Source organism: Myotis myotis, unplaced genomic scaffold, assembly GCF_014108235.1.
Source record: "Myotis myotis isolate mMyoMyo1 unplaced genomic scaffold, mMyoMyo1.p scaffold_m19_p_8, whole genome shotgun sequence".
Lineage (NCBI taxonomy): Eukaryota > Metazoa > Chordata > Mammalia > Chiroptera > Vespertilionidae > Myotis > Myotis myotis.
The window spans coordinates 33,401,254-33,427,896 of record NW_023416390.1 but is presented as its reverse complement, the minus strand read 5'-3'; the positions used below and the strand labels follow the sequence as shown (position 1 = coordinate 33,427,896).

At 53.3% G+C, this 26,643-nt stretch overlaps 1 protein-coding gene and 1 long non-coding RNA gene across 5 annotated transcripts in view; one reads left to right on the top strand and one right to left on the bottom strand.

Moving 5' to 3' along the window:
• The first annotated feature begins 97 nt into the window (after positions 1–97).
• Positions 98–26,643, top strand: LOC118661274. Its single transcript, XR_004969249.1, has 3 exons — positions 98–289; positions 25,964–26,109; positions 26,495–26,643. It is a non-coding gene; the product is annotated as an uncharacterized LOC118661274 (long non-coding RNA).
• SH3BP4 (SH3 domain binding protein 4) overlaps positions 4,250–26,643 on the bottom strand; it is a 79,920-nt gene continuing 57,526 nt past the window's right edge. For 2 of the 4 annotated variants that reach the window (XM_036319097.1, XM_036319096.1), the window contains 4 exons: positions 21,555–21,798; positions 12,551–14,913; positions 7,195–7,383; positions 4,250–6,153 (listed from right to left, as the gene is read on the bottom strand). In XM_036319097.1, the coding sequence (XP_036174990.1) occupies positions 5,929–6,153; positions 7,195–7,383; positions 12,551–14,913; positions 21,555–21,672 (2,895 nt within the window). In that variant the 5' untranslated portion in view covers positions 21,673–21,798 and the 3' untranslated portion in view covers positions 4,250–5,928. Of the gene's footprint in view, positions 6,154–7,194; positions 7,461–12,550; positions 14,914–21,554; positions 21,799–26,643 lie in introns of those variants that run through there. The other 2 variants (XR_004969246.1, XM_036319098.1) reach the window with 2 other exon arrangements.

Below are 26,643 nucleotides of genomic sequence, written 5' to 3'. Positions count from 1 at the left end.
CAGCAGGAAACCCCAGAGGCACAGGGCAGGTGGAGGTGTGCCTGTTGCTAAGCGACAACCAGCCCATTTACCCCTCTCCATGGGGACGGCCCAACAAGTCCCAGAGGCACAGTGTGTATCAGAGAAGCCGCCTCGAAAACAATTGCCTGGATTTTAATTAAAGTTCAGCAGGAGGGACTGAAACTGGGACAGTGAGCGGGAGCCGGGAAGCATGGAGAGGCGCTGTGGCTGCTGGAATATTTAGAAATGACGAAAGAGAATCCACGCCCATCCCTTCCTACCTAGAAATGTAAGCCATTTATGTTTCTCTCCTGTCTAGTGTTTCACCACAACATTAAAAACTGCGCTTGTCTTCACACTTCAGGGCACCCATGAATCAAATGGGAAGCCTGGTAAGTGCAGGCGATGACATTTTTAAAAATGACCTTAAATAGCTGAAGTCTTTCATTTTTCTCAAGATTACTAGGCTGGTACCCATTTCACCTCCTCCAAGAGCTGTGGGTAGAAAAAATATACGGGAATCCAAAATAATAATGGTATTTCAACCAGCCCCCTGTTGTGATTTGACGGGCTTGCAAAATACCCAAATAAGAGTGAATATTATATACATTTGAATGATGCAAAGTAAAGTATTATATTTTGAAGGCATTTTGAAAATGATACTAATAAACTGCCTATTTGAAGTGAGATACTATGCAAAACTCATTTTGGGAGAGAAGGCTGCCTGACTACAGAAAGTGCCCAATATTTTAAACAGAATGGTTGAAAATGTTACATGTCACAGATGGAACAGGGAGTTAAATGGAGTTGCTTTTACTTGAGTATGAATTTCTGAATGCAAAACAAATGTATTCCTGTTTGGATAGTTTGACACCCTGTGCATAGCATAGTGACCCCAGCTACCAGTATGTCTCTATGTGTTTTGCACAGACGTAATATTTGAAAAATAATAGCTATCTCCCAGGCCCTGAGAGGAATGCATATATTTCCAAGGTCTGTGTATATTTCTAACCAGGTCAAGTGTCCTGAGGCCCTCACTATGCATCAATCACCTTTTCTGTTTTTAGTTTCTCACCTCATCTGTCACATGGAAAATGTGATAGTTAGGAATATAGAAAGGTGTTTTGCAAAACGCCTTGGAGAACTGGACTCTGATTATTCAAAGAGATTTTGAACCCGTAATTGCATTCTTATGAATTCACTGGTTGCATGAAGCATACACCTTCATATGGCACTTCCGTTTGCACACACAGGTTGCATTTGCATATTTCAGTGTTATAAATAGCTGTGACTTGTCAGCGTCGATTTTACCATAAATTCGTCATTCTGTAGATGTTGATTCTATCCAGGCTCAGAGTGAAGACTGAAAGTGACTCAATTCTCCAAACCCTTTCTCTTCTAAACAAAGACCATGGCCTGTGATTGCTGGGGTTGCCAAGTAAACGCCCCACCTGCCCATCCTCCTGCTTCCTGCTTTGCTCAGGTGCCCTGGTGACTTTCCAAGGCCTGTGACACTAAGACAGCTCACCTGAGCCTATAGATGTCACCAAGTGTCTGCTATTCTCACGCAGGTGTGAGCATCTGCACCTTGGGTGTGAGTGTAGAAAAAAATGTGGATGTGTGAAAAATACAGCAAATACTTGTTATGTCAAAGTGTGAGCTTCAGCTGAGCTAAACATGTAATAGTATAATGGGGAGACCAGTGAACTAAAATGAGTAGATAGAACTTTCTAGAAAAAAAAATCTAGAATGGACTCCCCATAAAACGTATCCTATCTAATAAAAGAGAAACATGGTAATTGGCGTACGACCGCTACCCTTCCCATTGGCTAATCAGCGAGATGTGCAAATTAAATGCCAGCCAAGATGGCGGCCGGCAGCCAGGCAGCTTGAAACTAACATGAGGCTTGCTTGCTTCAGTGACAGAGGACTGCAGTGTTCCCTGCCTGCCTTGCCGGCCTCTGAGCCTGCAGTTTCAAACATTGTAACAAATATAGACGCTAAACAAAACCCCAGAAACCCAGCTTTCAGCCGGCTGGGATCTCAGAGCTGGAGTTGATACAGAGTTTCGATTATAGAACCGAAACAAACCAGATACCTGCTTTCAGGAGCGGAGGCCTAAGAGCTGGAGCCTCAGAGCTAAAGCTGGCCCAGAATAAAAAAAAGAAAAAGAAAAAAAGGAGCAGTTGGGAGCTTCAGTCCTAGCCTGAAAACAGCCCTCAGCCCCTCACCCAGACTGGCCAGGCACCCCAGTGAGGACTCCCACCCTGAAGGGTGTGTGACCAGCTGCAAACAGCCATCATCCCCTCATCCAGGCTGGCCAGGCACCCCAGTGGGGACCCCCACCCTGATCCAGGACACCCTTCAGGGCAAACCAGCCAGCCCCCACCCATGCACCAGGCCTCTATTCTATATAGTAAAAGGGTAATATGCCTCCCAGCACTGGGATCAGTGGAGCTGAGAGACCTCCCGGCACCGGGATCAGTGTGACAGGTGGCAGTGCCCAAACCCCCTGATCGCCCTGTGGCTCTGTGTGTGACAGGGGGCGGTGCCCCAACCCCCCAATCGGCCCTACCCTGAGCGTGACTGAGGGTGGCATCGCAACCTCCCAATCCGCTCTGCTCTGTGCATGACAGGGGGCGGCGCCCCAACTCCTCAATCGGCCCTGCTCTGAGCCCGACCAGGGGCTGCACCTAGGGATTGGGCCTGCCCTCTGCCACCCGGGAGCAGGCCTAAGCCAACAGGTCGTTATCTCCCAAGGGGTCCCAGACTGTGAGAGGGCACAGGCCGGGCTGAGGGACCACCCCCTCCCCCCCGAGTGCACAAATTTTTGTGCACCGGGCCTCTAGTATTTGATAAAAGAAAAGTCACTCCAATTTCACACAAAGCTACTCAGGTACTTAGCCTGCATTCCCCTAAATCCGTGGTCGGCAAACTATGGCTTGTGAGCCACATGCAGCTGTTTGGCCCCTTGAGTGTGGCTCTTCCTAAGCCTTAGGAGTACCCTAATTAAGTTAATAACAATGTACCTACCTATATAGTTTAAGTTTAAAAAATGTGGCTCTCAAAAGAAACTTCAATCGTTGTACTGTTGATATTTGGCTCTGTTGACTAATGAGTTTGCCGACCACTGCCCTAAATGAACTGATCTGCAGTGCTCACTGGGAAGATGTTTATTCAGTCAGTCATCCCCCTAGGGACTTATTGTGACTTTGCATGTATTAAGTGCGACTTTGAATGCACTGTGTGGGTGTTGGGCGTCTCCTTGCCCAGTTTAGTCTGAGGCACAGCTCTAGTGGAGAGATTTGGGTTATATTCGTGGTGAGGCCAGAGAGCTGCAGGAAAGCAAGGGAAGGACGGCCCAGATGGGACGTCCAGAAAGACTTCCCAGAGGAGTCTGAGTATCAGGGCAGAATCCTGAAGGAAGAAAAATAGTAAGAAATCAAGGTGCTTATTTGCAAGCAATGGAAATTAACAATGGCTCATTCTTCCAAAAAGGGACTTAATAAAGGATAATTGGGTAATTCAGCAGAGGGTTGAGAGATCTAAAGAACCGTGCTCAATTTTGAGCTTCCAGGACTGGCTTGCCGAGGAAGGTGTCATGGCATCGGGGAAATCGCCATGGACGTGTGTGTCCCACTGAGGGAGGCCACAGCCGGGGCGGGAGCTCTCCCTGCAAGCAGTGCCACCCTGGAGGAAGATGCTTTTGCCACCAGCCTCGCCTCCTTCTGCAAGTGGGTGATCGAATCAGAGATCCATGAGGTAGAAGCCAGACACACCTGCATGTAGCTGCAAGGGAGGCTGAAAGTTTATGTTTTTGGGGTTCCAAATATAGCAAGTGTTCTCAAGATTCGGAGCACCCAGAAAACATGACAAAGCCACTATCCCAGTGAGGAGGGTGGTGCCGGTAGGAACAGCCACAAGTGGACTGGCTCAGTCCTAAACTATATTGTGGAATCGGGGTTGCCAGTCCCAGGGGTGTGGAGCCAAAATAAAGGAAGCCGTCCACCTGAACCCTTTGTGTGCTCTGGGCAACGCCGATTCCTACTAGCCAGCGATGACTGAGACCCCGATGTTCCAAGAGCAATGACGTTAATATCAAGAAAATAGATACCTGTTACCAATTGTCACACTGTCACTTAGGGGTGAGTGTCAGGGGAGGGAGCCATTGTTCTCTGTACAGATACTTACACGAGGTTTTATTTAAAGTCTGGTTGGTATGGAAAAAAACACCCACACACTTAAGAGGTCAAAATATCCAAATAAAGTTTACTGCAACTTCTGTAGAATTTAATTTGTGCTACAAGACATGTTGCATAGGAAACTATTTTAAGCCCCTGAGGAAAAATATCCATGGTTTAAGGTGCAACTGGTTTTGTTTCTTTTTTGGGGGAAAGGGGAGAGAGGACCTCTGGCAAGAATGATGGTGGAGGGTTGAAAAGCTGAATTTAAGGTTATCTCGTGTGATGATTGGGGAACTGTGTGTCTCGGTTCTTGCAGCATAAAACACGTAGTGTTTTTATTTTTTGGTATCGTTTTTTTCTAGCCAGTTGATCTTCAGTATCTGAATCAATAGATACCTAAGAATGCTTCAGCCCCATAAGGGACTATACATTGATTATAGTAGGTAATTACAGTGTTTCAAGAAAGCAGATTTAGAGAATGAGACTGGGATTTCAAGTGGGCCCACATGACTTCCTACGTGCCGGGTGCCTATCCCAGCACGTTCCTGGGGACTCCAGCCATGCCCCTTGCTCCCTCTAAGATGCCACAATGACAGTGCCATCGTAGAATTCAACACAGCAAGTCGATCTGCAACCATAAAGGTGATCGATGCAACATTCCACCACGCCCCAGGCTTTATGTGGGAAGTATTTCATTTTCAGGAAATGTTCATAATGCTCAGATAATCTCTGTATTGTAAATAAAAACGGTTCCCCCACACTATTCATGCCCAAGGAGACATGGGTATACCAGGAAGGGAGAGGGATCACGTGGGGGATGAAATGAAGCGGAGAGTTTGGCAAATGGCCGCCGGCACCTAGCACAGGCTGTCCTTGTGGCGAACTTTCCTTCGTGACCACAGAGAGGGGGAGTTTTGCAGGGACCAGCTCTATCGGAACTGGGATTGCGCTTCTGAATGAGCAGGGGCCACAGAGAACGTCAGCTCCCAGCTGCTTCCTCGTCTCAAGGGCACCAGTCAGACTTAACTTTGCCCACAAAACGGTCCACGTGCCCGGTGGCTGGTCACCTACTGCACCACGAGGCCAAGGTACAGAAGAGAAGAAAGGAGGGGAGAACAGGGCCCAGGACGTTCTCCGAAGGAATGGGCTTGGGCTACACTCATTTACCTAAAACCACGGTTCCTATTTGATTGACGTTTGCACAGGTACGGAGTGAAAGAAGGTCCGACGCACGCACAAGCGTCTTCCCGTGCTTCCTGTTGAAATGCGAGTGTGTCTGGGAACAGGAAATGCCCCCAAGTACTTTTAAATACATATATACATCTGTAACATAATTTAAAAAGGTCTTTAGAGAACATAAAAACCTTAACAGCGTCTGCCCCTATAAGCTGTTTTTTTTAACCTATATGGTCCATTAAAAAAATTAGATACCACGTTTCTCCTATGTCCCCTCCTCCCCATACTTTAAAAAAGGGATTTTAAATTTAAATGTATACTTAACAAATAGGAAGCTATTTGATTGGCAATGACCTGCAGTAGAAAGTCCCTTCAGGCCTCCCCGCCCCCGAGATGGAGGCGGCAGGTGGAGCACGGGGTGTGCTTGGTCCTGGGCGCGGGGCCATCGAGCGACCCTCATCTGTCTGAGCAGCCGGCTCTTCCTCCCTCCCCAGCAACATGTGGCTGCATGGGCTTCGGGGCAGACGGGGGCATGGGCCCCAGTGCAGCAGCAGGCAGGGGCATCCGTTCAAATCACAAAGTCGTCCTGATCGGCAGGACTGAAGGCAGCCGCTCGCAGGATGTCCAGGGTGTTCACGAGGATGAGGGTGCCCGTGAGGTGCTTCCAGCGCTTGGTGATGGGGTTCTTCATCCTGTCCAGGCCGGTGTGCAGCTCCTGGATGACGTCCCGGTAGCTGTCCCCGATCTGGTGGCTCCAGGTCAGTAGAAAGTCATATGCGGGTTTCCACATGGCCTGCACGGGGGAGTCGTCCGAAACGGAAGGAAGGAGAAAGGACAGAGTGAGGGACAGTCAGACATTTGGCCAGGTCACCAGCTACAGCTCCTCTGCTGTAGCTGCTTAGTAAGAGCAGAGCAAATCGGAGCCACAGGAGACCGTCTCTGTCCCGGCCTCCATGTTGCGGAGGGAACTGCATTTTGTGTGAGAGCAGGACGTAGCCAGTGGTGTCTCAACGAACAGAAAGGATTTCTCTCCTTACACGCCCTGTGGCACTTTCTATCGTGGCCATTTACTTAGAAATTCACCCTATTAATAATAAAGGACACCCTTGCCCGAGCCGGTCTGGCTTGGTGGGTAGTGTCAGCCAGCGGACTGAAGGGTCCTGGGTTTGATTCCAGTCAAGGGCACATGCCTGGGTTTCGGGCTCAATCCCCAGTAGGGGGCGTGCAGAAGGCAGCTGATCAATGATTCTCTCCCATCACTGATGTTTCTATCTCTCCCTCTCCCTTCCTCCCTGAAATCAATAAAAACATATTTTAAAAGAAAAAACAATAATAAAGGACACCCTTATACTAGGAACTTCCCCCATTCCTAGGTCTCGGGTAGCTTAAAGCGACCTCCACGAACAGGTGAGAAACAGAACTTCTGAGCAGGAACCCAGTCCGTGCTGGCCCACATCAGACATCCAACATGCCAGGAAATCATGCAGCAGGGGCGGGTAGAGGCCCAGAGCGAGCGGATCCCAAAGGGCCCAGTCACCCATCATTCCCTCTGACTGAAGGTCATTTAAGATCAGGATGAGCAAGGGACGGGCAGGCACGCCGATGTTGTCCCAACACCCCAGCCCCACTTCACGGCAGCGAGGCCTTGCCAGCGCCAGAGCGGGAGTCACAACTAAAGACCCCAAGAAGGAGGGGACCTGCCCACTCAGTGAGGGCCTACTGTGTGCTGGGCACGCGCTTTCACGTCTAACTCATTTTATCCTCATAAAAACGCCACAAAACAGATATTGCTGTGACTGAGTTTTATAGGCTGAGAGAAGGGCTGCCCACTCACCTCACTGTCCACGACCCCGTTCCTGTCCCGGTGGGGAGACTCGTACGCGTCCATCTGCTGCTTGGACACCTTGGCGAGCTTCTCAGCCAGCTCCCTCCAGCGCTGCGCCACCTCGACGGCCGTGGTCAGAAGCACAAAGTCCTGGATGAGCCGGACCACCAGGCCCTGGCAGTCCATCTTCAGCAAGGCCTGGGGGGAGGAGCACAGCGTGAGGCAGAGGGCGGCTCGGGTGCCTGTGGATCCTGATGCAGACACCACCTGTCTACCTGAACATTTTTTTTTAAAATATATTTTATTGATTTTTTACAGAGAGGAAGGGAGAGAGATAGAGAGTTAGAAACATCGATGAGAGAGAAACATCGATCAGCTGCCTCCTGCACACCTCTTACTGGGGATATGCCCGCAACCCAGGTACATGCCCTTGACCGGAATCGAACCTGGGACTTTTCAGTCCGCAGGCCGACACTCTATCCATTGAGCCAAACCGGCTTCGGCAACCTGAACATTTTAATGCCTGTAATACACCCCCGAACCCCTGCCTCGCTGTGACTCACAGGACAAAGAAAGTCGGTGATGTGTGTGGGGTGGACGTCCCTCCAGAACCTCAGCATGTGACTGGATTTAGAAGTAGGGTCTTTGCAGATGGAATTAGGTAACTGAGGTCATTCTCGATTGCAATGGGACTGCAGGTTCTGGAATATTGTCACGGAACCAATATGGACAAGCACACAGACACGTGGACAAGGGCGCACCGCCCAGAGTGCTGCAGTGATCGGACAGAAGCTGCACGCCCGGCCACAGACTGGAGACCCGTGGGCCTTCCCAGGCTGAGAGCCGCAGGCCTCCACGGCGAGCACATGTGGCTGGGAGAGCAGCCTGCGGGACAGCCTGGGTGGCATAACCCTAGGGAACTGATCATAACCACAGCACACACTCCAGGGAGGACCTGCTTTCTGCTTTGCTCTTCAGCACTGATTGCAGAATTTCAACGCAAAAGAAGCATTCTCTGTCTTTACAAATAGAAATAATCAATGAGGAAAGAACAAAACCTGGGCGGAGCCAAGACCACTGTGCAAACAAGGACCCTGAAGCTCTCCAGGTCAATACTGACGGGCACAGGGCAGGGAAACACAGAGAGCCTAACCCCAGGGCTGCAGTGCAGGGCGGGCCCAGACCCCGGGCAGGCAGCCGCAGACCCTGCCGGCCAGGTGAGGGGGGCAGGGAAGGCCGCCAGATGTGAAATCCGATGCACAAGCTGTGAGGGTGTTCCCAGCCAGGCAGCCCTTTGGTGTGACCCATACCTCTTACCTCTCACCTTGCCTGCTTGTCTTAAGTCCAGGGGTGAGTATGAACATTAGGTCCTCAGCCCCAGGCATCCTGGCATTCTGCAGGAAAGGCACTCAGAGCGGGGCACTACACTGCCTGCCACCTGAGTGACTCAGACTGAGAAGGGGCAAGGGGCAGGGACACCCCTGACTTCACAAACAGCAGGAATGGCTCCGCCTTGATTCCCCTACTTCCCTTGTGACTGAATGCCCACGGGATACAGAGCAAGTGTTGTCTGGCCAGGTGGCACCAGGCCACTCTCCTTTGCCCCATCTACATGTACTATTATCTCTTGTCCCCAAGGCCTTGAATTCAACCCGGCCTCAAGCCTCTGCTTGACCCCATCCCATGTTCTCCTTCAGCCTGGCCCTTGCCCACAGTGTACCTAGGACCTGACAGCCCCTCCCCCTTGGCTGGCTCCTGCACCCCCGTTTGCCTTCCCCTGGTCCACCCAGGCCAAGCAGGTCCTTTCCTTTGGGGCCCATTACAAGCCTGCCCAGTTCTCCTGACTGTTCACCCAAGTCGTCCTCAAGTAACAGGCCCGAGTTCTTCAAAAGCCCAGCCCCCAGCACCCCCACTAAGCACACAGCAGGCGCCCAAGAAATGTTTAATGCGTGTGAGTACACACACCGCTCCTGCTGTTTGCCGTGGCTCTCCCTGGCTCTGTGTTAGAAGCTGCACCTGTCCTGCCTTTGACAACAGAATTTGACTCCAAAAGCTCTTCAAATGTGCGGTGCCCATTGCCACATCTGCCTGACCGGTAAGTCCCACCAGCACGGGGATCCCCAGGGGTCCACTCAACACCCTCCAACACTCAGGGGCTCCAGGGGCTTCGTCCACTCTGCTGGGGCTGGCAGCACCACCCCTCCCCCGACTTTCAGTATGGTCTGGGGGCCTCATGGAAATGGGATGATCACAGACAGGCATGGCTCTGCTGGAGAGCTGGGTGGACTGGGGACAGGAGGGCCATTCTCTGTGGTCACAGCCGGTGGGTGACAGAGGGCAGGCACAGTACCCCACGAGGCCCATGCACACAACACACCTCCAACCAGCTGATAGGGAGAATATGCATCCACAAGAGGGACTGGAACGAAAGAACAGAAGCACGGTGGTCTGACCACAGGAGGCTGCCTCATTCGTTCATGCATTATTCATTCATTCATTCATTCATTCATCACATGTCTGAGTCTTGCCTATGTGCCAGCTCCTTTCTCCCGTGGATTTTGTCTTTAATTAGGGCAACAAGACACAGGAACCCAGGTAAACAAGGCCATTTCAGATTCTGGAAAGCACCATGGAGACGATATTACGGATGACGAGGTGCAGTGACCCAAAGGCACAGAGTGGCTTTACAGAGAGTTGTGGGAAAGCTCTTATAAGATGAGGTTTGGGCTGGTATCTGAAGGAGGTGAAAGCCCAGCTGCGTGGAATTGGGGGAAAGAGAATTCCAGGCAGAGGAAACCACACGTGCAAAACCTGAGGCAGGAGCAAGCGAGGTGGGTTCAGGATGCAGCGACAGGGCCGGAGTGGCTAGTGAGCAAGAAGCATGCGTGGCCCCCAGCGATATGAGATGGGGGGGGAGGGGGGGACAGGTCTTACAGGGCCTGGGGGCGGAGGAAGGGGCCCAGACCCCATTCTGATGGTAGTGGACAGATGGGCCTTTTTCCTTCCCATCTCCCGCAATCTGCTGTCCAAACCCTTCTTTCCCGCCATCTAATTCATTTAATCACGACTTCCAAACCAAGGCATCATCACTAAACAGACTGTCTTCACAAGGAGCTGGGTGAGGCGGGGGTGGTCTGGCCCTGAGGCGGGGGCGGGTTAGATGCTTGGTTGACGCTGTAGGAAACTCCACTGCTCAGCGATGTCTAAGTCCCTGGAAACGAAACACCTGGTTCGCAGCGACTCCGCCAACACCCCGACTCCGCCGACACCCCGACTCCTCCGACACCCCGACTCCGCCGACACCCCGACTCCTCCTACACCCCGACTCCGCCGACACCCCTGGATAAGCCAGCCTGGGCTTCTAGAAGTCGGGCCAGCCGTTCAGATCTGCTGCTCAGAGGTGAGGAGGGGAAACCGGTTTCGCTTCAGCCCAAGCCAACCTCCCCCAGGCACCTTCCTGCCACTTCCTCCTCCTGGGACTCTGGGAGCCCCGGTGGGTGTGGGGCTGGGGGAGGCGAGAGGGTCCCAGACAAATACCGGGCCCATCCGCACACATACTAACCTCAGGAAGCCACCGAAAAATCTCCTCTGAGTTCCCCGAGGTGAAAAAACGGAGCCTCACTTAAGTCTTCAGAAAAGAAATGAGGACCTGAGAGCAAAGCCACCTCCTCAGACAGGTTTCCTCAGCCCTGAAGGCGCTGCCCAGGTCGGTTCGTTTTCCTCCTGTGCCCGTGCCAGGCGAGCGCTTCTCAGCTGTCACGAAGGCACAACCAATCGTTTATGCTCCATGAAAGCACATAATTCCCTGATCCACGGAGAATTCCAGCCTGAGGCCTGCGAGAGGGAAGCTGGGCCCCTGCCCACTGTGAGGTCGACCCAAAGAAGAGACGGGCAGCTCGGGCTGCACGGGGACTGATTCTACAGGCGGGCCAGGGAGGTGTGCCCTGAGAGAGGGCCATGGTCATCCCCGGGGAAGCTTCCCTGCAGCCACGCTCACCCCCGGCCACGCCAACCCGCATGCTTTCCACTAATGCTGCCAGTGCCCAGTGACTTCCAGGTTAACAAGGTCGCCCCTCTACCTGCCACTTCCAGTTCCCGCTTGCTCCTGGGGGCAGTGCCAGGTTCCCATCTGCTCCACGTGACCAACACTTTATACTATCGCCGGTCACATGATGCCTTGCATCATGCCCCACTCCCTCTGCCGCAGTGGCCGTGGCACAGTGGACTGCATCCCTCTGTCCCCCGGCTCCAGGGGGCAGCAGAGAGACGTGTGTGCAAGGAACCCACATCAGTAACACACTCATGTCAACGTGGGCAACCTCAGACGCACCTGGCTCACCTGTTCCCAGAGTGCAGACACGGAGCGGCAGGTGCTGTGGGGAAGGAGGGGGGAGAAGTGGCAGAAAGGCCAGGAGTGCTGAGTCACACCTCACCAAAGTTAGGAGGTGAAAGGCTGTGTGGAGTCGGCGGAGCAAGGGAGAAAGGCATGTGACCAAGTCACACAGGTGTTCCCATAGGACATCACATCAGGGGACCGGGAGGGAGCTGAGACGGCTCCTAGTATCCAAGGGAGTCAACAGGCAATGGCAGCACAGACTCGACGAGAGATGCCAACAGAAAGATATTATTAAGCTTCTCTGAGGCCACTCCGAGAACTTATCCAACAGTGAAGAGTGGGGCTGTGGGGCTGTGGGGCTGTGGGGTGTGGGGCTGGGGCTGAGCCCAGGCACGCTGGTGCCATGAAAGGTCAGTAAATGCTTCCCGGCTGGCCGGTGGGCTGGTGTATCCCGTACTGTGACACCAACTTCCCCCTTTTTACTTCTTCGTATTCCAATTCCTGGCTGTGCTGGCAAAACCAAGGCTGTCCTCACCCCGACTCAAACACACACGAAAAGGAGGGAGAGGAAACAATACAGAGACATGGTGGAACCTTCAAGTAAGACGCAGAGGAAAAAACTCATTAAAATAAAGCCAGATTTTGGGGCAGTGGTTCTTAAAAGGTTGGAGTCATAGGTGGCTCTCACGGGGAAGCTGATGAAAACCTTCTCCCCAGAGGCTTATAGAGAGGTGGTTGGAGCACAGGCCCCGTGTGTCCACATGCCACTGGGCACGTGGAGGTCCATCCTGAGACCTCTGAGGAGCCCCCAGCTCAGCGGGAAAAGAGATCTGAGCTGTTTGGGGAGCCCCATGGCCCCATGTGGACGCCTCTCTCCAGGTGCATTTCCTAAAACCCTGTCCTTGCACCTGAGCACAGATGAGCCCAGACTCCGGTCCAACGGTTCACCGAACCATGTGGCACCCACGTGTGTGAGGAGAAGGCTGGCTGTTGCTCACCCTCCCGACACCCAAACCCGCCAGGACCTACCATCATGAGCTCCTTCTGGAAGGACTTCCGGTCTTTGTTCTCCGCGTTGTTACAGTCCTCCTTCAGCTTCTCCAGGACGGACGCCACCCGCTCGGGCTCGCTGTCCAGCTCCGCTCGGCAGAAGAAGGTGAGCGGCAGGTTCCCGTAGCCCAGGGCGTCGGCGAAGGAGCGCCAGCTGCTGATGTTCTCCATGAGCAGCGTCCTGACGGAGGCGTAGATGTAGGTGAGGAACTTGCAGGGCCGCAGGATCTGCTCCAGCAGCACCGAGGTGCTGAGCTCGGGCCCCGCCAGGAGGCTGGGCCGGGCCTTGCCCACCACCAGCACGTTCTTGGCGTGCACCAGGCCCACCTTGCCCTGGTGGTAGCCGATGTACCACTCCTTGGTCCACAGCTGCCCCTTCAGCCGGATCTTCTCCTCGCTGAGCAGGGCGATGGCGTCGCCCTTCTTGTACTCCAGCAGGTAGTGGTTCTTGCTCTGCCGGACCACGGTCTTGAGCAGCTTGCCGAACTTGAGGCTGGACACGGGGCGGTCCTGGAAGGTCGGGTACTTGGTGGTGGTGGCGGCGAACGGGGACAGGATGATTTTCCCGACCTCGTTCTTCTTGAGGAACCGTCTCTGCCCGGACGGCTTGATGGCACTTTTCGGGGGCGGCTGGGGAGTCTGGACGCAAAACTGGGTGAGGATGGCCTCCTGGTCGCCCTTCACCTGGACCCTCAGGGTGAAGTCGGAGAGCTCGCTGGGGTTCTGGCAGGCGATGGGGAAGATGAGGCGGCTCACCTTGCCCAGCTTCATCTGGAACCCTCGCACGACTTTGGCCTGCTCGCCGGCTCGGACCTCGTAATTTGTCATGTTGGAAAACATGCAGACCTGGAGGTCCTGGGGCCTGGACAAGACGAAGTGGTGCTTACCCCAGAGCTGCAGGGTCACGGGCGCGGGGCTGGGGGCCTGGCGGGTGACCTCGGTGACCAGGAGAGTCTTTGGGGCACAATCATGCCCAAAAATGGTCACCACTGTCTTGAAGGACGGGTGAATGTGTTTGGGGCCATAGAGACCCACTGTGACTTTTTTATTGATGAAGTCCCACACGGTGGAAGGGTAGAGGATGTTCGGTCCATGGGCCACGATGGCCAGGTACATACAGGGCTCCAGGTTGTCCAGGTGCACCTGGACCGTGTCCCCGTAGCTGTAGTTGAGTGGGACGGGGACATAGGGCCCTTCCTTTAGGTCGCTCCTCAGGCACTGGAGGCCCACTGTGCTTTTGCTGAAAATGTCGTTTTTCACCTCGGCCGAAACTTTCATCTCCAAGACGATGACGGTTTTCACCTCCAGGGTGCTCAGCTTCACCTCCAGCACCGGGCTGACGGTGCAGCAGCGGTCGCTGTTGAGTTCCAAGGGGGGGTCCAGCAGCGCTTTCATGGAGATCTGCTGCGTTTCCCCCCGGGCCACGTGGCCTTCCGGCACGTGGAGGCTGATGCCGGTGTCGGGAAGCTGCACGGAGCCCCCGGAGCTGTCCAGCTTGCACACCATGTTCGTCTCCACTGCTTGGGTCTGGCCCCACCCAGGGTTTTGGCCCAACAAGTCCAAGTCGTGGCAAGACCGAGCCAGCTTCCGGTGGCTCAGCCAGGCTGCGCGGAAGTCCTCCCGGCTCTGGAACTGCTCTGGGGCCGGGGACTTCAAGCCCATGAAATACCCCGATGAGTCGGGCGCGTCGGACTTGGCCTGGAGGACGGAGAGTTCCGACAGACTGTAGGAACGTTTGCTCCGGAAGAACGGGTTGTCCCGCTTGACCGGCCCCTCGGTGTGGAGCTGGTTTGTGGCCGGCAGCTCGTCAAGGATGTTGCCGGTGCTGTTTGTGGTGGCTGAGCTGGACTCCGTGAAGGAAGACGTGCCCGTGTCGAAGAGCAGCAAGTCCACAGAACTTCTGGGAGCCAGCTCGTCCACGCTGGGCATCACCGGCACCTTCCCGTTCAGAAAGGGGTTCGTTTGGACCCCATTCCAGAAAGGGTTATTACTGTAGGTTTTGCCCGATCCCTTCTTGTCATCTGTCCATCCTCCGAGCAAATCTAACTCCTTGGCTACTTCCTCTGGGCTGTCGGGAAGATTGTCGATCATCCCGCTGTCACTCAGCGTGGAGTTCCGGTAGTTGAGGGGCTGCACGTAGGAGGAGGGGATGTAGCCCATCTCCGTGGTGTTGTGGGCATACCACCACTCCCCACCGGACGTGTCCAAGACGTAGAGGTGGTCGCCCTTGGAGAACTTCAGGGTGGTGAAGTTGTTGGGGCAGTAGTCCTTGATTGCGATCACTTCCTTTGCGTTTCCAAAAGGTGTGGGATTGTCTCCTAGCAAGGCACTGGGAGAAGGCACTGCAAGAAACACACAGAGCAGACGGTGAGGGCGAGGCCACGGGCTGCAGGACACTGTCCAAGCTAGAGAGGGTGGCCCAAGAAACTAACACACCAGATGCAGCCACGAGTCAGCAGCGTGACTCTCCGGAACAAACCAGAGTGGGTTTTGGTGTGCGATCAACACACCAATGAGGGTACGAGCGTTTCACCACCCTCGGTCTCGTCCAGGTCCGACACACACAGGCGAGGCCACGATGGAAGTCGGTCCACCAACCGCAGAAATGCAAACCAGTACCACATTCCTGTGCCTCTGACATCTCAATTTGATCAAATTATTTCTTTATCTAACTAACTGGCCAGAGAGCTGCTGGGCCGCGAAGGAAGCAGACCAGGCGGCCTTAGAGTGTGCTGCTGCGGTCTGTAGACTACTCTGATCTAAAGACAATCAAGGCCCCAATGACTCAGGCAGAGCTTCTCCCTTCTCCCTAAGTGCTGCCAAGAACTTGGATGGAGGGCCCGTTCTGGGAAGAGTCATCACCAGAGAACTACAAGGAGGATGGGCCAGCTGGTGGGCTGGGGGGCTACAAAGGGACGTTGCGTCCCAGTATCTCTGAGGGGCAGGAAAGTACTTGTTTATCAAGCATTTGCGCTCCCATCTTCCTGTGACCCGTCTTCCCTCCCTCCCCCCGAAGCCCCAGTCCCCACCTCCTTCTTCCCAGCTCAGCATGCTGCCTGCCTGCCCCGGGTCTCAGTCTTATGGCTCTCCCATACATATGCCATTACATTCGTTTTTCTCCTGTTAATCTGTCTTATGTCTATTTAATTACCAGACCAGCCAAAGAACCTGGAAGAGTAGAGGAAAAACTGTCCTCCCCCAAAGGAGGAGAAATTGAATGGAATTTACTTAGAAAACAGAGATGCTCCGCGTTTAGGGGTCCCAGGGCACAGGCAAGAAGAGCCTCCACGTCTGCCCTGAACACGAAAGATGTTCCCTTGGCGCTCAGGCCCGTTTCTTCCATTTCCAAATTGAACCCATTCTTTTTTATTTATTTACTAGAGGCCCGGTGCACAAAAATTTGTACAGTCGGGGGGGGGGGGGGGGGGGAGGTCCCTCAGCCCGGCCTGTGCCCTCTCGCAGTCTGGGACCCCTCGGGAGATAACGACCTGCTGGCTTAGGCCTGCTCCCGGGTGGCAGAGGGCAGGCCCAATCCCTAGGTGCAGCCCCTGGTCGGGCTCAGAGCAGGGCCGATTGGGGAGTTGGGGCGCCGCCTCCTGTCATGCACAGAGCAGGGCGATCGGGAGGTTGTGATTCCACCCTCAGTCACGCTCAGGGTAGGGCCGATTGGGGGGTTAGGGCACCATCCCCTGTCACACTCAAGGCAGGGTCGATGGGGAGGTTGCGGCGCCACCCTGTCATGCACAGAACAGGGCCAATCAGAGGGTTTGGGCATATCCCCCATCACTCACAGAGCAGGGCCCATCAGGGGGGTTGGGGCTCTGTACCCTGTCACGCACAGAGCAGGGCCCATCAGGGGGTTGGGGCACCGCCCTCTATCACCCACAGAGCAGGGCCCATCAGGGGGTTGGGGCGCCGCCCTCTATCACCCACAGAGCAGGGCCGATCAGGGGGTTGGGGTGCCGCCACTCTCACACTCAGGGCAGGGCCGATGGGGAGGTTATGGCTGTACCCTGTCCCACACAGAGCAGGGCCTGTGTGTGTGTGTGTGTGTGTGGGGGGGGGGGTTGGGGCGCCACACCCTGTCACACACAGAGCCGCAGGGCGATCAGGGGGTTTGGGTGCTGCCCCCTGTCACGCTGATCCTGGTGCCGGGAGGCCTCATGGCTCCGCTGATCCCGGTGCTGGGAGGCATATTACCCCTTTACTATATAGGGTAGAGGTCTGGTGCATGGGTGGGTGCCGGCTGGTTTGCCCTGAAGGGTGTCCTGGATCAGGGTGGGGGTCCCCACTGGGGTGCCTGGCCAGCCTGGGTGAGGGGATGATGGCTGTTTGCAGCTGGTCACACACCCTTCAGGGTGGGGGTCCCCACTGGGGTGCCTGGCCAGTCTGGGTGAGGAGCTGAGGGCTGTTTTCAGGCTGGGGGTGACTGAAGCTCCCAACCGCTCCTTTTTTTCTTTTTCTTTTTTTTATTCTGGGCCAGCTTTAGCTTTGAGGCTTGGCTCCAGCTCTTAGGCCTCTGCTGCTGAAAGTAGGTTTCTGGCCCTTGCTTACAATGTTGCGATCCTGCTGGCTGAAGCCCAGCAGGTTTCTGGGGTTTTGTTTAGCTTCTATGTTTGTTACATAGTTGCTTGCAGCTCAGAGGCCTGCAGTGGCAGGAGGGGAACATTGGAGTCCTCCGTCACTGAAGCAAGCAAGCCTCATGTTCGTTTCAAGCTGCCTGGCTGCCGGCCGCCATCTTGGCTGGCAGTTAATTTGCATATCTCGCTGATTAGCCAATGGGAAGGGTAGCGGTTGTACGCCAATTACCATGTTTCTCTTTTATTAGATAAGATTTTCTTAATTAAAATTTTTTATGTTGACACCACTGCAGATACCCCCCATTTCCCCCTACTTTGCCCACCTCCGCCTCCCCCTCCCTTGGCCTTCACCACACCACTGTCCCTGTGCATGGGGAATGCATACATGTTCTTTAGCCAATCCCTTCACCTTTCTTATCCAGTCACCCACCCCCTCCCCAGGCACCCGCCAGTCTGTTCCATGTATCCATGCTTCTGGTTCCATTGTTCACCAAACTGTTTATATGCCCTATGATTTTGAGGCTGGTCTTTCTTTCCACCTCCTTGAACTGATCACTCAAAAAAACGCCATGGAAATGGTCTCGCCCACATACCGTAAAAATCAAAGGTTTCTGTCTGGGGGAGCGCACTGTTTCTGAACGCCTGCTGGAGCAGTCTGAAAAACCACGGCGCTCCAAACGGTGACTCAGCTGATGTGCGGTTCTTGGTGTTCGGCAATTGGAACAGCAAAACGAAGTCATCTAAGCAAGTGGTGTGTGTTTTGAAAAATAATAATCACACACCTCGGTGTTTTATCTGCCTCCTATACACGACCAAGTATATTCCGCAGGAAGCTCTTTCTGAGGTAAACAAGCCCCACCCCCTGAACTGTGCCTTGTTTTACAGTGTGCTCATATTCTAACTTCCTGTAACAAACAATTGAAAGAAAGGAAACCCTTTTTAGGCTGTCTACATAAACAAGCGAAGGACGGGCTAGTTTTCTAGTTGAAGTGCTCTAATATGTGACTCAGTTCAACAGGCATTCTAGTCTTTCCAATCGGCCTCCAAAACACCCCATCTCCCACCCAGTTTCCCTTTCCGTGGAAAGGAAATAGTGAAAATTAAATTGCATTTCCTTGGCTAAGTCTAAAGCAGGAGGTTTCTATTTATTGGCATGAACCAGGTAACAGAGATGTGCGTGGGAGAAAGCACATCTGGGCCTCAAAGGACCCCCTGCCCTCCCCGTCTGGGCACTGGGAGACCTGGCTCTGGGTCACTAGACCTCGGAAGCTGTCTGACCTCCAGAGCCCGGATTCTTCATGATGGAGAAGAATCTTTCTTCAATGGGCCCTGGTGAGGAGTAAGTGAAATTGTGCTGATAAAGGGCTTAGCAAAATGTTTTGTTACAACCGACACCTGCACCCCCCCTCCTAGTTTTATTTCTCTCTGTAACACATATCATCAACCAATACATCAGACACCTTACACATTTGTTTAGGGTTTTTTGGGGGAGGGCTCCATCACCCATTAGCGTACAAGCTCCATTAGGGTCTGTCATGCTCATGGGTGTCCCTGGAAAGAGCCTGGCACATAGGAGGTGCTCAAGCTACATTCACTGAGTTACTGCTCACCTGGTCTTGTCTGCTTACAACAGAGAGGGCATGTCCATGCTACTGGGCCAAGGTGATGGCCAAAGTGAGGATTCCCCCCTGGCTGTGCCCTCAACTAAATAAAAACAGCAGCACAAAAGGAAATGGCTTCGAAGGGGAGGTGGGGAGAAGGAAGAGGGATCAGGCTGGGGTTAGAGATAATGTAAGACCTTCTCTCCATTCTGTTGTCTGGTCACGGGCTCCAGTAATACAAACCACCTTTGTTTCCTTGACACGTCTAATGAAAATGTCAGATGAAAATTAAAACAAGCCTTCAAGCTATTCAAATCTTGTTAGAATCCCTCAAAAGTTAAATCCTTGCCCTAGCCGGTTTGGCTCAGTGGATAGAGCGTTGGCCTGCGAACTGAAAGGTCCCAGGTTCGATTCCGGTCAAGGGCACATGCCTGGGTTGTGGGCTCGATCCCCAGCGGGGGACGTGCAGGAGGCAGCCAATCCATGATTCTCTCTCATCATGGATGTTTCTATCTCTCTCTCTCCCTCTTCCCTCCTCTCTGAAATCAATAAAAATATATTAAAAAAAAGTTAAATCCCTATAATGTTGCCCCAGAATAATTCCCTTACAGTGATATTTTTAAAATTAAAAGCCAAAGCTATTAGGTTGGCTTTGTACATAGCCTAAGAAAATGTATCAATGCAAATGATCACTTCCAATGACCAGACTGAAGAATGAAAATGGTTTTGCTTAGCATTCCAAGCGCTCTCCTTAGAAGGTTAGTGGTAACATTTCACTCTAGGGTCAGCTCCTTCCCATCGGGGCCTCATGGGTGTGGGCAGTGGTGTGAGCTCCCTTCCCCAAGGTCCCTCCATCAGTCAACCCCCACAGAGTGCCCTGGGACACCAGGCTGGGGCCCCATCCCATCGAATGCAGGAAAATCCCTATCGAATTCCAACCTAGTGAATTCTGGGGAGTGCTGCCCAGATTCCCAGCTCCCTTGCTTTTAATACAGACAAGCTCCCTGGGCGTCAGGAAGTCGGTGCACTGGGTAACACATTTCCTACCCTCCTGCCTCAGTTCCTCTGCAGGCAAAACACGCATCAGGAGCAGCAGCTTTCACAGCAGACAATTTGGCTGGAATAAATTCCCACCGTGAAGCCTGCTCCTGCCCCTGCCCCTGCTCCTGGACCTGGAGAGTACAGTCCACAGGGTCTCTGACCCCTCTCCCCCACACACACACACACACACACACACACACACACACACACACACACGCTCACCAGCCCCTCCTCACATCCCAGGCTGCCTTGCCTTCCTCCCCTCGCTGTGCTATTCTTTTAGGAATAACAGCTCCTCCCAGATTATCATTATTAACATTCAGCTCTCTGCCCCTCGTAAGAACCCGACCCAAACCCCACCGTTTATGCTCACACTTCCCAGCTCTCCCCGTGATCAGCTAAAGTAAGAAAATGATGCCCGTTACCCATCTATGAAAAACGAATGGTTCAGTTATTTATGGCGACGCCCACTCGCTCCGCTGCTCTTATGAATAAACCTCAGGATTCCCTGTGCCAGTCTTCCTCTAAAGAATATTTGAAGCCATGCTCAGAGCCGCAGCAGAAAGCCCAGAGAGGAAGTAGAAGTGGAGGATGAAGTGGAAGAGAGCAGAGAGCAGAAAGCGACACACATCTGCATGACTCTCAGTACGTGGGGAGAGGGCCACGATGTTATCCGGGAGACAGCAGTTCAGTTAAGGATGGTTTATTTAGCGCTGGCTTTGTGCCGTGGGCCAAAGATTTAAAGGCACAGATACAGCTCCCTGAATGATGAGTGATTTCAATAGAAGGCGGTCACGGCTGTGGGATAGTCCATTCATGATGATGATGGTGGTGATGATGGTGGTGGGAGGGGGCACTCAGCACCAGGAGAGATGCTGACTGTGGCCTATGAGGTCAGGATGGGCTTCACGGAAGAAGATGACCCACCAGTATCAACCTTGGGTCCAAAAGATAGGTTTTCTCATTAACCCAGGTGCAGGGTACTTAAACCCTACAGCCACCTGTAAACCAGGGGTCAGCAAACTAGGGCCCCTGGGCCACATCTGCTGTTTGTTTTCATCAATAAAGCTTTACTGAAACAAGCCACGTGCATTTGTTTGCTCTCTTCTATGAAGACTTTCAAGCTACAATGACAGGACTGAGTGGCTGTTACAGAAGTCACACGTCCTGCAAAGCTTAGCAGTGGTTCTCAACCTTCTGGCCCTTTAAATACAGTTCCTCACGTTGTGACCCAAAATATTTTCGTTGCTACTTATTTATTTTCGTTGCTACTTCATAACTGTAATGTTGCTACTGTTATGAATTGTAATGTACATATCTGATATGCAGGATGGTCTTAGGCGACCCCTGTGAAAGGGTCATTCGACTGCCAAAGGGGTCGCGACCCACAGGTTGAGAACCGCTGGCTTAAAGTGTTTCTTACACGACCCTCTGTGGAAAAGCTGGCTGACCCCTCCCAGACCACGCTTTTTCTTCTCTAGTGTTTCCAATAATTATTCATCCTTTCCCCCAGTTTTCTGTACCATCAAGTTTCCTACCGCAATGTCACCAAAACACAAGAAAAGAGAAAACATATTCTGTATGAAGTTTCATTCCTAAAGGGCAAATTCAAAACAACCTCCCAATACACCAGAGAAACAAAACAAGTTATTTATCGTGCATTTAGAACACGATGGAGATCAGGGAGCTAAAGTGTACTGGTCTGAGCATGAACTTGGCAGCTGAGAGCCCTCAGACCCAGGTCTGGCCCCGGGAGCTCACCTTTGACATCGTTAAAGCTCGTTTCCGAAAACCCTTCACTCAGGTCGATCAAGGTCCCCTCGGACTTGCACCGGGGGAGGCCGCTGGCGTTGGCGGCTCGGATCCGCTGAGCTGCCATCCTGGAACTCTTCCGGGGTGAGCCGCTACGGTTCCATGTTCCTTCCTCCAGCTACTCCAGCGACTGCGGAAGCTTCTGCCTCAGGCAACCATGCTGCCCGCCGTGCCCGCGGTGCAATGCTTCCTCCTGAAAGCAGAGGAAGAAAACGTTTCCCCTGAGCAAGTGGAATATGGGTTAAAAAGTAACTTTATGGGAGGCGGGAGGCCTCTTTCTTCCAGAGCCCATTCCCATAAAGAGAGACTCGAGTCACTTCCTCTGCCCGGGGTCCGTGCACCCGGCCCAGCAGTGTTCTGGCCGCTGTGGGTGCCCTCTCTTCCTGGGCACAGGGGGTTGTGAGATGGGCTCTAGCACCTGGCTCGCCAGTTCACTCGTCAGAGGAGGAAAAACGGAATCTGTGCCGTCCACACAGCTGGCTCCACGGTTTGGGAGAGGAGGTTAGCTCTCCAGCTGCCCACAGGGGCTGGGTCCCTTGTCCGAGCAGCCTCGGCAGTGACTCCAGCCCCTCCCCTGGGGCAGGACTTAGCACACACACAGTGCCTCCGCCCACACTCTCCTTAAAGCCTCTCGGGGCACTAAATAAACAAACAATCATAAATTAAATATGCAAGTGGCCACATGTACATAAAAGGTATTTTCATGTAATTTCTGCAGGAGAAACCCTCCATTGACTGAGCCGCGGTGTCCTTACAAAGTGAGCACAGGCATCACACCTGAGGGCTCGGCTTTTTTTGGGGAGGCACACACGGGCTTTTAGGGGGTTCTGGAGACACATGGGATGTCTGGCCAGGAGCAGACCTTCTCCAGGACTCCGGAAAAGGAGCAGCTAGGAGCCTATTTCAAAGAAGTAACTTTCATCTGCTCTCCAACAGGAACCGGCAGACACACCACAGCGGACCACAACTGGCCACAGCTGGCCTGCATCCTGAGGGCAGGTGGATTTCATCCCAGTGTAACTGGGCTCATGCAACCCAGTCTGAGATCCTTTGTTTCTCTATCCAAAGACGCCCTTAAACGCAGCTTCTGACCCAGGTGTCACCTTTACTAATCAGAGGGAGCAAGAGGGGCCCGACACCGCCCTCTGTAGCCCCTGGGCCATGGCGAAGACTTAGCCCATCCCCTGACCCCTTTCCCCAAGGTTCTGCATGCGGTGGGTGCAGCGAGCAGCCCCAGGTTTGCATGCACGCTGGGCATGACCTTGAGTTCAATATTTAGCTCCACTAAGCCTCAGTTTTCCTATCTGTAGCATGGGGTGAGGAGGGCACTGTCCCGAGAATTCATGATCCACGTGCAGTGCTTGGAACAAGGAGCTCCGTCGCTATGGTCCCTGCATCTGGGGCATCAGCAGCCCCAGTCCTGGTGTGGGGTTTAGTCTTTGCCCCGGAGACCCCGGGGGCCACAGAAGGTTCCTGATTGAGAAAGAGACCTTTGGCTACAGATGAGAGAAATGGAAGCATCGATGCCGTTACCTTTGAAAATTACAGGTTAGGGGGTGGAATGCAGGTGGATGGCAAGGAGAGGAGACATCGGGACCAGCCCCCCCGCCCTCAAAGGCCCACACAGAGGGCCACGTCCTCAGCAGACGAGGTGGGTGAAGTTGGAGGGGGCTGAGTTACTGGGGCTAGGAGAGTGCTGGCCATAGCTCACTGGACACCTACAGACACCGAGACAGCTTTCTAGGAAGCAGCAGGGAGCACCCGCAGGTCGGCCAGACGAAACGAGAGAAGCCCTTCAGAGTGACCACATTCTTAGCTTCCTTATCCTCACTGCCCGGGAGGCAGCCGGGTGGAATCAGGGCGAAGGGGTGGGCAGAACGAGTCGCAGACCCCTGGCATTTTTGGAAACTGAGCATCGTTTTTATTTATTATTGATGGGAGGACAGAGTTATGACCCAGAGCCAGGGAGAGACAGAAAGTGTTAGCAGTTGTATAAAGAGATCTGCAGTCCTTTTTAAAACACAAAGATACCCTCACAGAGGCTGCCATTCAAGGCACAGATAAGCCACTGACTGTGCAGCCCTCCCCACTTATCAGCCGGAGCGCAGCCCAGGCACTAAGTCCGACTCCCTGGTGACCAGAAGCGCAGCCTGCACGCTGAGGTCAATGCAGCCATTCACAGGGTCTTCCACAGGAGGGGGCGTTTTTGTCCCATGGTGCTCAATGCCCCTAGGAAGCCCCTAGGAAAGTCCAGAATGGCGACTTTTTTGCCAGTGGCAGTGGGGGACGGTCCTTAGACAGAATCCTGACACCCATCAGCACCTTCGGGGTGAGCCTGGGGCACCATCGCCATTTGGAGATTTTTTTGTTGTTGTTGCTATTGTTGATCCTCACCAGAGGATATTTTTGCATTGATTTCAGAGAGAGTGGAAGGGAGGGGGAAAGACAGAGAGAGAAACAGCGATGTGAGACACTTGGTTGGTTGCCTCCCACACAGGGCTGTGGATGGAGCCTGCAACTGAGAATCGAACGTGTGACCCTTCAGTTTGTAGGCCGATGCTCTGTCAAGCTGGAGCCAAACCAGCGAGGGTCAGAGATGGGCACAGAAAGGGCAGCTGGCCCCGCCGGCCCAAGCCTGGAAGGCTCCCTCCGCCTGGCACCTCCCCGATCAGACACAGTGAGGTGAGGGTTCAGAGGGGAGCCCTGCACCTCCACCTACTCCAGAGCCAGGCATGGAAGGAGCCTGGAGTCACTTGCACAGTAAGGCTCCAGGAAGTGCTGCTGTTCTCCCAGGGTCTCCCCAAGCCCACAGGGTCCCCGGCCTTCCTCACCTGCAGCCATGGGATCCCTGGCACCTTTCAGTCTCCACGGGGGCCCCTACTCTCTGCAAAGCTCTCCTTTCCAGTCAGGTCATTCCCCGACTCACACCCTCAGGGGGTTGCCTGCTGCTTTTAAACCAGCCATGCTCAGCGGTTCAGGCGTGTGACCTCCACCCACAGCGAATCCGGGCCCACACTCACGCCCCACTGCTCAAGCACCCACATTCCAGCTCCTGCTCTGGACTCACGCCCCTCACAGTGCCTCCAGGAAAACCTCTCTCCGCCTCTTTCTGCTCCCCGCTCCCCGGCACAGCCCTGCAAACCACAGTGAATCACCTGCCGGCCTCAGATCTGCATCAATGTCCCCGAGCTGCAAATTCAAGTCTCATGAGCTCATACCGCACCCTTCAAATGAGTCCTCGCTTTATTAGAAAGTAATGTTGGGAGAATGACAGGATCTGCTTTATAAGGGGTTCATGAAGGTTCAATATACTGTATTTTACTAAACATCACACTATGACTACAAACATATTTATTTTTAAGTAAATAAATGCATCACTGTAATTACTATACATAATACCATTCTCCCTATTTACTTACTGTTTTCCTATTTCATTATCTATTTTTATTATTATCTTATTTTTACCATTTCCCTATTTCTGCACATGTTTTAAATATCTGCAATAAAATGTTTAAAAACTTAAGAAAGTAATAGGAAACATTTGTCACCTGCCATCCCAGACATGTGTCAGGAGTGTGTGTGTGTGTGTGTGTCTCCCCTTGACTTGGGAAAACTCTAAGGAGCCATAAGCTCAGGTGTCCGGGCAGCCTGAGCCCCTCACAGCACACGTGGCCATGCGGGGGGCGGGGTCCTGCTCAATTGACAAGTGACACCTGAACCTGGAACTCAGACCACTGAGGGCTCCCCTTCAAGACCGATGGGTACCTCGAACCTCCCAGGTGCAAACCCAACTCTGGAGTTTGCCCCAAACCTCCTTTTGTCACCTTTCCCCAAGAAAAAGTCAAGTCAGACAAAACGTAAAAGTCGAAGTGCTGAGATGATGCAGGGGCGGGCGGTGGGGGTCACTCTGCCGTCAGACATCCATCTCAGCAGCCCCCGTGGCCATGCACACCCCAAGCTCCCAGGTGTTTACATGAGTTTCCAGAATGTTCCTGCTGAGTCTGACTCCCAAAGAGCAAGTGGATCTGGAGATTCGGCTACGGAGACGCACAGCTCAGTCTTCAAGTGACGCCTCAACCACTGCGGCCGAGTGCGGCCAAGTGGCGGGAGCCTCTGCAGCTAGTGGACGAGGAATGCGTACAATGTTAGGGAGGAACTTTATGGAGAGGAAAACTCAGGCTGGTGAGTGGACTTCGGTTGAAAGCGATCAAATGGAGTTAAGCAATCCACCATAATAAAGACGGCTTAACAATTATAACAGAACAATCACCATCCCATTATCCAGGCCTAAAAATCCAGGTATTTCTAGGAGTCCCAATCTCTGCCAAATTGACTTGAATCCTTCCATTTGTGTGCAGGTGTTCTCCTGGTGTAGACCTGGTCTCACAGCACTCGGCGTACAGGGGACAATACTGACATCTACGTGCTCCGGACACTACCTGGGCGTTTCTGCAGGCTCATCAGGAGTATGTCTCTCTTCCTGCCAGGAGGAAGCTGTGCCCAGGTCAGTGGACTGTGTGTTAAATAAAATAAAAAACAAAAACAAAAAACCCCAGTGATGGGTTTGCCTGGGTGGCCTGGTCTACATGTCTGGCCACCCTCCATGAAACTGGACTTCATCCGCAGGCCCCCGGGGTGGGTCACTTCTCAGGGACAGTGTGCAGCTGTAGGCACCCTTCGCCAGGGTGGTCGGCCAGCCCTGGGGCTTGGGACATCTGAGAAGAGCAGGCTGTAGCAGCCCCCACCCCCCACCCCACCCCCATCTGCACTGGACTTGCAGAAGCCGCCTCGGCGCCCCTGGGGGGAAATGAGGTCTAGAACGATAGGAAGGGGCATTACAGCTTATACTTCCATCTGACTCGTTGCTAAGAGTTTTCCTTTCCCTGTAGAAAGGCCGATTCATTTAGAGAGAGAAGAGCCTGCGTCTGCTCCTCACAGAACCGCGAGGCTGGCCTCTGAACAGACGCCATCATTGTGCACAGACAGACTTATTTACAGATTCTGCTGCAAGCTTGGGAACCGCACGCAGCCCCTCCTC